Source organism: Chaetodon trifascialis, chromosome 17 (assembly GCF_039877785.1).
Source record: "Chaetodon trifascialis isolate fChaTrf1 chromosome 17, fChaTrf1.hap1, whole genome shotgun sequence".
In the NCBI taxonomy this organism is placed as follows: Eukaryota; Metazoa; Chordata; class Actinopteri; order Chaetodontiformes; family Chaetodontidae; genus Chaetodon; species Chaetodon trifascialis.
The window spans coordinates 11493453-11506125 of record NC_092072.1 but is presented as its reverse complement, the minus strand read 5'-3'; the positions used below and the strand labels follow the sequence as shown (position 1 = coordinate 11506125).

Here is a 12673-nt window from a genome sequence, read left to right as displayed (position 1 = left end):
CACACACACACACACACACACACACACACACACACACACACACACACACACACACACACCAATAATATTAATGACAATAGATAGATAGATAGATAGATAGATAGATAGATAGATAGATAGATAGATAGATAGAGAGAGTCAGCGTTGGAGTGTTGGAATCCTGTCAGAAAGGAAGAAAGCAGTCCAGGGTGACCTTCCTGTCAAAGTCCCCCTGCAGAGTTAGAGCCAAACAGAAATATTGTTGCGCACCGGAGCATTAAGCTGTGTTGTTGTTGTTGTTGTTGTTGTTGTTGTTGTTGTGATGTTTTTGGGTAGTTGTAGTGTTGTACTTTGTTCCCACTATGACATGCCACATTGCCACAACGCTAATAAAAATAACTTGACAGACAAGCATCAGTCTTGACAGACATTTCAGACTTTCGGTCAAAAAAAAATCCCAAATTTTGTGGGTTCAATTATGCAAAAATAAACTTTATTGCAACTTTTGATGAGCAGAGGAAATACTGACAATGGAGAAGAGTAGTATGCAACTAAACAGATCAGTACGGAAGCTTTTGACCACAGAGATGGATAAAGATCAATTCCAGCAAAGTGAACCAAGTTATTCTTAAAACTGTTCTCTTGATAATTAAAGATGTGCACAGTTTGACAACTCGTAGTTTGTGTTGATTAGGAATTCAACAGCCGATGAATCAACTTGACTTAACACTGGTAAACTGCAAGTTTGAAAAGGAAAGCAGCTAAAAAAAACCAAAAACAAATGAACCCTCACTGAATCAGTGAGTGAGTTAAGATACTTTGCCAAATACTGTAACGTTATTCACATCATGGAAGAAAGAAAAGTAGCTGTTACTTAAAACATGGACAATGTTTTTCCAAAAGGATGTCTAGAAAAAAAAAAAAACCTTGACGCCATCTTCAGCTTTTTAGTAACAGCTTCACACATTTACAGATTATAATACAAAAGAAAAAAATACATTTCATAAAAATATTACCACTTGTCTTTAATCAATATGGCTTTTGGACTGTGCAGTTAGAACCAAATGACAAGATTCATATATTATGGGTTTGTCTTATTTTTACGTTGTGCTTCTAAAGGTAAGTCTGAGTATTCTGGCCAAAATGCAAATGTGTTGAAAATACATTCTCCTTAATGAATCATGAGCTCTTATTAAAAGACCATTTGAAAATGAAGCTTTCCTTTGGTTACAGTAAATGTTAGAAGTAATAAAGTAACATTTCTAATATATAATGTCCCATTACATCGGGGACCTTTCAGGGAAAAGAAATCTATAATACTATTAGACTATTAGCAAATCTTAATCTTCTCCAAAATAATAATTTATTGAATATAATTCATTCAAAATAAACTCCAATTAAAGTTAAGCATGAGATCATTTGCATGGTAATAACATGGAGGCCTATTTAAATGATAAACAATATCTCAAATACTAGACCTGCTCCGAAATAGAACATAAATACACATTTCATTTACATAACAATGCCATCTGCACTATTACAGTATAACTCCAAAGAATATTAGAATTACAAGGAGTAAATAATAAATAAGATGAGTGAACAAATGTGAGTTGTGTCGCCGTGCACTAGCACAAGACTCAGTAGTTCAGTTACAGTGAGAAAAGTTGTAATTGGGCTCTTACCTCAGGTCAGTTTTCCCACTTTACAGTTAAGATGCAGAGAAGTAAAACAGACCCAAGACATACCGAACAAAACACTTCATTCTGCAGCTTCTCATAGAAAACGCTTTCTAATGCGGCCATTAGCTCACATACTGTGTGGATATGCAGGTAGCCAATCCCGAGGCTACGCCTTGACTCAGCCCAAAGGAGCCTCCTCTCTGTACGTTTATTAAGAAAGTGCACGATGACGATCCTAAACCACCTTTATTGCCCTCGTCTGGCTTCGTACCTGGTAGGAAAAATGCATTTACAAAAGAGTATATTTGTGGACCATATCAAGGCTCAAATGGTCAAAGCTGACTTTGTCAAATGTCCTCTCATGTCAGCTGGGTGCAAAAACAGTCACGTATGTACAGAAGAGAATTGCACTTGTTCAACTGCAAGTATGAGAAAACTGCGAATTAAACTGAGTGAGTGAACCTCGTGCACTGTGCTGACCTGCTTCACCTCTACCCTTCAGGTTTTCCCTCCACTGGAGGTCAAAATCTGTTCAAGACCGTAAACTGCTGTGAAACTCGAGCTTTTAAACCGCAACACGACTTCCTGTCAGGCGCCATTCTCAACTCATTAATGGTCCTCCGTGCCACAAAAGACACATCTTTCAACCACACAAGAATCCCTGAAACTCAAAATGGAACGTACTAGAAAACAGAACTTAAAAATAGATTTTAAATACAAGCACATATATTACACCGGCTGTGTAAAATATGCCATATTTACATGCCTTACAACAGTGCAAATCTTCTGAAAGCGGGGAAAAAACATTTCTAATGCAAAACCACCAACTAAAACATGTGATAAACAGAGATTATTCAAAAATCGTAGTTAGTATATTGCATGACACAACTGACTCCGTAACAATCAAGATGATAATTAATCAGTGAGCAGGTGATACAGGCGTTGTGTGCAGTGGTGGATAGCTTGTTGACAGAGGTCATGTGACGATGCATTGCTCAATTTGCAGTTTCCACAGTCTTTGGAGCAGCTTTCAGCGGCTTTGTGTCCAGTCAAATTCTCCTGTTAAACTCAACACGACCGGTCCGCCTGGCTCAGAAAGCAGGGAGAGGAGGGAGGGAGCGGCGTCTGAAAGTGGAGATGGTGGAGGACTAGGTGTGTAAGTGTGCATGTGTGTGTGCAGGAGGGGTACCGGTTGTGTGTCTTTGTGGTTAAGAGGGTTTGTTTGGTGTTAGTTCTTTTAGGCGGCAGTATCAGTAAAAATAGTGATCTAAAGTGGAGATCCTTAAGTCTGTGCCATGAAGCAGATCAATAAAGTGATCAGTCATTAACAGCCCTGTGAGGTGTGCAGTGCGGGGTGAAGCTGAGGGGCGGTGCTGTCCTCGGAGCTTTGGGCTGAGATGCCATTTGTGATGTCATTGGTGGCACGGTGGCTCAGAAGGCAGTGGTGACGGCGTTTCCCCGCCGCGCCCCAAGACGGATCATCTCCCCCGGCACCGTGTCCAGCTGCTCGTACGCCAGCCGCCCCTCCTCACCTGCCACAAACACAAGGTCACCTATACAAACTGACGGCAGGTGACAATGGTGTGGTACAAATCAGTGAAAAATGAACCTGCACATTGGACTCAAGCTTCAAAAACTTTATCGGCCTAAGAAAAGGCAACGCTTCCCCTCTACTGGTTCAAGGCAAATGTATGTGTGTGTGTATAAAAGGCAATGTTAGGCTGGCCGATGGAGACCCAATAGGCTTTTTTTCAGTCCAATAAAGTTTAATGGGTTAAATCCAGTGTGCACCATCAGCTCAAACAAATGTGTATTGATATACAAACTACATTTACTTATATCTTATAATAATACAAAATAAAAATACAGATATGAAAGTGTAGAAGTGTATTGAAAGACCAAGCTGAGCAATATTTGATTTCCATAAATTTGTTACTCACCAAATGTGAGCAGGGTTTCTATGGCAACGTGGCGAAGCTCTTCGTCGGCTGAATCACACAGCGCTACGACCGCTCTGATGCTCTCTACTGCCTACAGACAGACACAAATACACAATGGTTCTGTTACAACACATAACTCCTTAGCCGTCATAGCGCTTTAGATAAACAAGAAACATTATTTTGGTGTCTCGCCTCTCACCTGACTGTATGATGAACCAGTGTTTTTTTTAGAATAAGACTCAAGACCAGTGAAAAGCAACTAAGCAGTTGCATAGTAACAAACAGAATACCTATATGGCACATGTAGTGTTCAGTGAGAGAATAATGGTTCGCTGTGATCATCCTGTCCATGCTGCAAAAACTAACTGATGAGAAACCATGAGCTTTTCTTCGTCCTGGCAGCGTAGATTTATTGCTGGTGTTGTGTCCACGGCTACAAAGCTACACAAGCCAACACACAGTGCCAAAAAGAAGCTGTCATTTTGGAGGACACCACTCGATTTGACTCGTCTGAACTGAGCGTTTCTGCACAGAACAAGGACTGCGTGTTTTGTCCTCAATCTCTCACACTGGAGTCACGTTAGGGAGAGATCTCTTCACTGCCAGCAAACCACACATACACCATGTTAAGCAAGCACGCTGCAAAAAATCCAAATTGGGGGGACTGACCTGCAGACAGCTGAGAGCTGAACAGGCCGCCCTCTGGCTCTGACCTCCAGCCTCTGACAGCGCCTGGGTGTAGCACTCCACTGCCTGCACACACACAGAGAAACATTCAAACAAGGCTCGCAGCATCTGTCGAGACTATTTAAAATGTTGTTTACACTCATCTCTCTCTAACATGCCCCCCTGTCTTCAGCACTACTCACTCTGGTCCTAAAGTGGCTGCGTGATGCTCCAGTAGAGAGGTAGTCAGCTGCTGCCTTGTTGACCTCAGGGTCCTCCGCAGTGAGCAGGGAGGCCAGGGCCCTCAGGGTGCTGCTGCGGGGCCACAGGGATGCCACAGGCACCTCCTCCAGCTCCGCTAGACACTGAGAATAATCCCCACTGCACAGAGCCTCTGCAAACACATCTGAGGATGACACAGACAGACACGTGTCAAACATAACAGTTTAGACATAAAATAGTCTGTAGAGCGTCTTTTCTTTATTTCTGACATGAGCCACTTTGCTTTTGATCAATATCTTTTCAGTTTGTTTTCAAAAATCCAGGAACTTAGCAGTGTTTAACTGTTAAAAATGGGTGAAATCTTCTGTAGAAAACACTCCATTGTTCATTCATGTCTTGTTGCTTTTTGAATTTTCCGCAGTGACTCATAATCTGCAGTGTTTTTGCCTGTTGTCACTCTATTTTCTATTTATTTTCTGTCACACAAAGCCTTTTCAAGCTGTTCATGTTACAAGAGGACCTTATTTACTGTGAACTAGTCATCAGTCCTCTTACAGCATGCAAAGATTTGGGTGCTTGTAGACAGAGAGTGAAAGCTGGTTTAAGTGATCTGCTTTTTAAAACAAAAAGCATTTTTTGGTGAAAATCTGTACAAAATAAATCATTTATGTTGAATAAAAAATAAGAGTTGTAGAGGAGGGATTTTCATGAATCAGTGGCAGACAGGTATAGAGTTACTAGAGTCAGTATTAGGATTTCAGTTGATAAGTTGTCACCCCCCTTTTGCTCACCCTCTCTGGCCAAGTGCAGCAGGTGTGTCTCCATGTCCTGTACTTCATGCTGTACAATGTAGCTGTGGAACTGAAACACAGTCAGGACGTCCTGGGACAACGCAGCTGCCACCAGATCGCTCCTGTCCACCATCTCGCCCACAACGACCCCGATCACTGGAGGGAAGAGATGGAAATCTGCGGTCAGAGAAAACTGTTTCTAGCAGCTACATTTGCATTGTGAGGATCTAATTAATATAAAACAACATTAACATTAATGTGTAAGGTCCATTTTACTGCTGTACATGTTTAAGGATGTGCTAATTTTAAGTCACATTTCACCACTGCAAACAATCCTCGTAACTCTGGATTCACAGTCTATTCTATTCAGTCTCTTTAATGTCCTGTTTTTAGCAACTACAGTGACCTAATTTTCCCTCAGGAACAAATTTAACACTGATTTACAAACCAAATTAGTGACTCACTTTACACAGCCATAAAAAACATAAAAACAAGACAGTGCTGCACACAGAAAAAGACGTGATGCAGAAAGAAGACGGAGATGATCCAACCTGTGTCGGCGCTGTGTGGGTGTCTTTCCTGCAGCACCGCCGTGTAGCGCTGGTTCATGTGTTTGAACACTCTGTCCAGTGTGGTGTGGAAAAGTCCTGCAGACCCGCTGCACTCTGACCACAGAGTCATCAGCTGTGGGCGCTCCGCGAGGCCCGGAAGGACTGAGAGAAAAAAAAACAAACAAAAAGCACAAGGTCAGCTGCTGGAAACCAAACAAAGTCCTTTTATTTGCCTGGTAAGAAGTTTTTTATACAGCACTTAAATAGTAACACATAGACTGCTCAAGTGAAGCCAGTGCAGAAGTGCCATAAACCTGCATTCTTTCTAATGGCCAGCAGGGGGCAATAATATACGATTATATAGAAGTCTATGGGAAAATGACTCTACTTCTCACTTAATTCATTACCTCAGTAAACATTTTCCTTATGAGTTTATGGTCACTAGTTTCAAGTCTTCTTCAATACAGTGTGATGAATAAGATGAATCAATGGCGCAGGGTATGCTTTAGGGTGTGGCCACCTTGTGATTGATAAGTCACAACCACGGTGACTTGTCAATCGGTATAGAGATGCAATAATGTGTATGCATGGCACTTGTGTGCGATTAAATAATCGTGAACTTGTTTTTTGTGTCTTTTCATCGAATAACTTTTAATAACCTTGGCGCCTACCGTCAGCAGCAGATGTAATGGCTCCCAGTCTGTCCACACTGATCTCTGCTAGCTCCTCCAAAAGCTGAGTCTGCATCGACAGTTTGAGGAGAAGACTGCGGCGCTGCCACACACCCACGCCGCTGGTCAACAGCTGCCATAACAAGAAGAGACAAACAAAGTTGCAGTAAGCAGCTGACATGGCAAACAGAAATAATGTCTACTATATCTGTTGATTTATCTTTTAGAATCCAAAACATGATGTCAGATGTGATAAGGAGCTCCACCTGTATGAGGTGATTACAGTACTGCAGGTGGATGACGATAGCCACGTCCAGGTTCTCGTTTCCAGTGGTGAGAGGGAGGGGGCTTCCTGCCACACTGTTGCCCACCCCGGTGTCCTCTGTCAGGGCTTCACTCAGGTGCCCTCTGGCCTCTGGATGTTGGACCCTAAGGGAGGCAAATACTCAGAGTCACCACCAGGTGGCAGCAGCATCACACAGGACTAATCTAATGTCCTGTAATGTTTACTGTAGATTACAATGGTTTTTAGTTGAGAGCTACTTTGACACTCCATTCGTCTCCAGCTCACCCGATCCTCTCTCCGTCTGTATCAAAAAGCGGAGACCTCTGTGGGATACTGAGCACGGCATTATCGTCTCCAGTATCCTCATCATCGAAGTCAGAGGTGTTGAGGAAGTCGAAGCTCTCCAGGGCACTCTCCACTGTCAGACTGAGACTGGACGACCGGCTCCTGTGACCCGGGAGTCGACACTGAGAACAGGAAGGCGGAGGGAGAGATGGAGAGTTAATAACCGTTCACAAATCCTAGCCACAGTCTATTCCACATAGTTGATGTTTTGACAGGCGAATCAGGCCAAACTCACAGTCAGCATTTTTAGGTCAATTATTAGTAATTTAAAATGCTAATTTTTTTATTTATTTTTATCTGCATCACAGTGTAGATACTCAATATACTGTATATTTTAACACCTGACCGTATGTCAGAGGCACTCCAGAGGACAGCCTCTTCAAAATAAAAGCCCCATGGACAGTAAAAGGTCTGTTCAGGTGTTATGAGTTGATGCATTGAGTTTTATAAACATTACACGACCAAATGTTAGACCACTGTGTTCGTTTTGCAAGTAAATTTATTTTTTGTTTGATGAGGAACCCAAAAGAACTGTAAAAGGAAAAGGAGTGAAGTAAAAATAAACAAAGAAATAAGTAAATATAAATTTAGCATTTGGTTGAAAGTAACATTCCCTGAAACCACTCCCATATGAGAGCTTGTCCACTTATAAATTAGAGAGGGAGACAGAAGGGTTCACCACCTTGAGCAGGTCCTCCAGACGCATCACTTCCTGCTCCAGGTCCTGCAGCTCTCGGCAGCGGTGAGTCAGTGACTCCAGCTTCATCAGCAGGCTGTGGATGGCCTCCTCCAGGCTGCTCTCCAGGAAAGCCCTGCTTCCCTCTCCTGCCCAGCTCAGGCTCCCTCCGCCCTCCGTAGAGCTCCCACTCGCTGGCACAATTTCCGAAGAAGTCAGCCTCTTCACGAGCTGCCTGGTCAGGCTGCCCGCCTCCTCTGTGTCCAGTTCCACAGGTTTCAGTTCGTCAGTGTGGTCTAAGAAAACGTCCTCTGGAGCTACTGTAGACAGGTGGCCGTCAGAACAGAGGGACAGGACAGCTGAGCCGCAGTTGGAGCCTGAATTTCTCTGGGACTCTGTGCGCTCCCACTCAGAGTCCTCCGCCACCTCGGCCTCGTCGCTGGCAAGGCTGGCGCTGGTGGCTCTGCTTCCTCTACTACCGGTCTCCCCATCCTCTTCATACTCCTCCTCCTCTTCCTCCACTAAATGCTCCTCCGCGATGGAGTCTTCCCTGGTTGGGAGAATATGTGCAGGTGACGGGTCCGTCTCTGGAGGAGTGACTGTGATCTCAGGGTTGGACTGGCCCGGGGAGTGGGAGCTTGGGGCGGGGCTGGGGCTGGGCGTGGAACCAGAGGTGTCGGAGAAGGTGAAGGAGAGACGCTTGCATTCGGCCACGCCGCAGCCGCCATTCTCAAAGACATCGTCTGGTAAAGTGGACTGAAAGGAGGGACAGGAGAGTAAATATGCATAACAAAACAGGTGGGAGATACAGCCTGAAATCAGTGTGTGTAAGACAAAAAAGTACAGGAGAAAGCTCTCTCAAGTGGAACAAGAGATACTTAAAACATCCACTCTCACTGCATTTTACTCTCTAAATTCTTATGACCACATCTGCTCACATTAAGGTAAATCTGCATAGAAAAACATAAAGAGAACACAAACAGCTTAAAGCATGTCATGCAAACAAACATGCAAAAAGCCACACGTGGCATTCAGCAGCCCACAGAAAGGGACTGACAAGCCCAAGTGTGTCCATCCCCGTCATGTCAGTGAGGTAGGGGGCACACAAAAGTCATGTTAGGAGGGTCGGGGGGGCCACAACACACTCACATAGACCTCCAGACTGGATTTGGGCCTTGGCCGGAGTGAGGCCAGGTCACCAAACGAGCGACTGCGCCTTAGCTTCTCTAGCAGAGTGTCTCGGAGCATGTGCAGGAAGGAGAGGCGCTGGCGCTCCACGGGATAAGGCCGCCACTTCTTTACACAATGCACGCAGGCAAATAGGACAAGGTGTTGGGTATTTGAGTGAGGGCAGGTGAGTGAGATACAGGAGGGATGGATAAATGTGTAAAGTGGGACAGAGTGTGGGTGAGGGGTTTTGATGTAGAAATGCAAAGGAGAGGAGGATAGCAGGGAAATGGGTGAGGGTTAGTTTAGGGGTAGCACTACTGTCGCTAACATACAGTAAGCATGATGCATCAACAGAAAAAACAGAAAAATATCCATACAGTAGGGTGCAAACTCAGGTTAGTGTGCAGAGACTATGGAGGTGAACAAGGCAAAATGTCATCTATTGCCTCGATGCACCAAGTTATAATACTAAAAAACATGAAGTTTCTTCTAGCCTAGATGGTGATTTACATTGATTTGAAGGACAAACAGCAGAAACTGCTGCTCTCAGTTCTACAAACTACAAAACCACCACACCGGTGAAGCTAAAGGAGGTTTGTGCGTCTGACTCACAAAGAAGGAGGTGTCCTGGAAGGTGGGGGTCTCCGGCGTGCCCTGGCTGTAGACGGACACTCGTCTCTGGAGTGCTGTGGCTTTGCTCACGTTGCCGGACGACAGAGTCAGATCCTCTACATCGAAGGGGCTGGATGGAGGAATGGAAACGAGCCACTTATTGTGATTTATCCAGGCTTACCTACATGTACTGCATATGTGATCTAATTCAGTTGGTTATGTCAAAAAGCAGGATTGATTTGCTCAGTTAACTTCCATAACATGTAATGACCACGATTCTCCACCAGGTGGCAGAAAACAATATGTAATGCAGACTGAATTTAAAGCCATGAACTGAATATTACACTGATTATTGTATAGTAGGTGATCACTGGCAACTCAACACAGCCGGTGATTGACATACTGACTGAGCATGAATCCAAATATCCATAGAAAGCATCGCTGTTGTTGAAAGGCCGTCGCTATATCTGACTGAAACACTGCTAATCCAACATTTATCCCTTTCCTAAACCTGCAACAAAATGTTAGCATCCTAATGAAATTTCATTGAAACTTTAGTGAACTGAACACAAAATTAAATCCAGTGAATGTCCATGAAATAATAACAAAATGATGAGCTAATTTTAGCCTCCCACTGGTATCCATCTCATTATCTATACTGACATTTAGAGATGATACTATGAATTGACGCACGCATCAGCAAACATCTTCGACAAGGTTGAATCAAATTTGGTCTACTTACTACCACGTGACCTCCAGGTTTAGTTTGATGGTCCCCAAGTCGTTCACGTCCACAGCCACCACCTGAGGCATGGCGGTAAACAGCTCCTTGGTCTCACAGATCACGCTGCCCACCAGCATGTGAGTGGCCAGGCCCTTCAGCTCCGTTACCTGATTGGGGCCAAGGCAAAATGATGATTAGGATAACAGAGGTTCTTCTGAGTCAGCAGATAAGTCTAATAAGTCTATAAGATAAAATAAGAGGAAGATAAGAAAATACAGACAGAGGGCAGGGTCTCTGCAGATACACACCATCAGACACTTCTAATGGGTCATCAGGGATGATGAATTTTTGGGAAAATCCTGCATAATATACCTTGAAGTATGACCATGACCCTTCAGAATGATCATCAATCCATCCTGGATATTGTGCATGAAATACAAACTTACACATAAGCTCTGAATCTGATTTTAACTTGTTTCTACCCCTCTCTGTGTCACCTGAGTACAAAGTTATCTTATCTGCATTTCTACAGTACCTTGATGTTGATAAGATCGGTGATGAGAGGCATGAAGACCATCTCATCTCCATCCCAGCTCTGTCTGGAGTTCACTTCAATCCTTCCCTTCAACTTCCACCGCTGGCGACCGTACCGCATGAAGATCTAAAGGAAGGAAAGGGAAGGCCGTGTATACAAAGAGAGGCAAGCCTGAAGCCAGAGAAAGGACACAACTTTGACAGCCTCAGAGTTTAGACTCAATAGAAACATGGAGGACAAGATGGGACACATCTTATTCCACCAAACTCTGACTTGTAATTTTAAACTTGAGCTAAAAGTATTGATTATCCTAACTTTTAAATAAATTTTCACACATGGACGTCAACAGGAAAGTCAAGTTGTTCTTAACGGCCCTGTGTGACATAAAATATAAAGGTACTCACCTCATACTGGTCCCCAGGACAGAGCCTGGCAAAGCCTGCCAAACCTGTCAGAGAGAGGAAACTGATTTTTAGAAAACATTTGGACAGCATACAAGGAAAAAGTGCAGACAAGGTTATGCATTGAATACAGAATGAGGATTAGAAATATACCGAATACTGAAATATGGTTGCAAACATTAGTGATTTCTTGCCACTCAATCAGTTATGAATGTCAGTCTGTGAATGGGTTTACTCCTCACTAGAAAGATTTTCTCTTATCTCACCTTTCATTTTGATGTGAAACTCTCCAAGCAGGTTCTCCAGTTCGCTCTCGAAGGTGGCCATGTTCTGTCGAGGGAGGGAAAGATAAGACTGATCACATAAACAGCCCTTTGTCTCACAAGACAAGAGCAACAATAGTAATCAAGTTATCTCCAGAGACTCTGACAAAGCCGGTCAACACAAAGGTGCAGGGGTGGGGGGGTGGCTAGTCTAAGCCCTCGGGACAGGTGATGACAGGTGTGTGTGTGTGTTATTGGGATTTAAAGCTCATTCTGGAGGTGTTTGACTACACATGTCAGTGTTTACAGATGGCAGTGTAAGCAGTCATCAGTACCTGTGTGACCCAATATTTAATGCATATTGTTAGACTTGTAGATGAAATGATGTGCAGTTTATGGACTATTCAAATACCTTTGTATGACTTTTACATGGTAAATAGGCATTTTCATGCAAAACTCCTCCTCATACACTGAAGACCATGCTCCGTGCCACTACCTCAGTGTATTCCTTATAGCGGCGGTTGACTTCTGCGATGCTCTCCTTGGTGCCTTTAGTGGAGGGAGAGGAGGAGAAGGCCTGCTTCATCCGGCTGGCACCTTCCCTCAGACGGCTCTGGATGCAGAAGGCCTCGTACAGCTCATCCACCTGAAAGCGCACACAGAGTCCCTCCATCTTTAATAAATGTTCCATGAGGACACGCGTGCATTCATACACAAACTTTCACGTTCATTAGCACGCGCACACACATACACACGCGCGCAAGAGAGAGAGAGAGAGAAACTTCTGCACTAATGAAATGAAACAAGTCTTTGAAGTTTGAAACCCTCCATACGTTACATCAAAACATCCCTGGGCAGGAAGCAAACTCCTCAAAACCTTCCAACTGCCATCTAAATTATTCTGGATGTGTTCACATCTCACTGGGATTCATTCATGGATGCCCAACACAGCTTTGGGCTTGTGCAGTATTCAGTAACTTTTATCAACGGGCCTTCAACAAGAGCAAAAACAGGCATTATTGAGAATGAAACACTGACTCAATGTATAAAAGACAGACTAAATGACAGGTTAGCATGTGGACAGATACAGCTGGTATGCATCAGTGTAACTGTAGCCTCCAGTGGCAGACGCCTATGCTGTCCCAGTAAGCGACTGGGACAC

The 12673-nt window shown here is 43.8% G+C and overlaps 1 protein-coding gene across 4 annotated transcripts in view; it reads right to left on the bottom strand.

Moving 5' to 3' along the window:
- Window positions 1-450: 450 nt before the first annotated feature.
- The window catches only part of ripor2 (RHO family interacting cell polarization regulator 2), a 65330-nt gene continuing 53107 nt past the window's right edge, over window positions 451-12673 (bottom strand). For all 4 annotated transcript variants that reach the window (XM_070984607.1, XM_070984606.1, XM_070984608.1 and 1 more), the window contains exons 7-22: window positions 12008-12157; window positions 11515-11578; window positions 11252-11295; window positions 10848-10973; window positions 10331-10479; window positions 9589-9718; window positions 7813-8562; window positions 7071-7252; window positions 6766-6928; window positions 6500-6632; window positions 5829-5990; window positions 5278-5433; window positions 4468-4670; window positions 4268-4351; window positions 3599-3689; window positions 451-3190 (exon numbers count right to left, since the gene is read on the bottom strand). In XM_070984607.1, coding sequence (XP_070840708.1) covers window positions 3090-3190; window positions 3599-3689; window positions 4268-4351; window positions 4468-4670; window positions 5278-5433; window positions 5829-5990; window positions 6500-6632; window positions 6766-6928; window positions 7071-7252; window positions 7813-8562; window positions 9589-9718; window positions 10331-10479; window positions 10848-10973; window positions 11252-11295; window positions 11515-11578; window positions 12008-12157 — 2688 coding nt within the window. In that variant the 3' untranslated portion in view covers window positions 451-3089. The remainder of the gene's footprint in view (window positions 3191-3598; window positions 3690-4267; window positions 4352-4467; window positions 4671-5277; window positions 5434-5828; window positions 5991-6499; window positions 6633-6765; window positions 6929-7070; window positions 7253-7812; window positions 8563-9588; window positions 9719-10330; window positions 10480-10847; window positions 10974-11251; window positions 11296-11514; window positions 11579-12007; window positions 12158-12673) is intronic.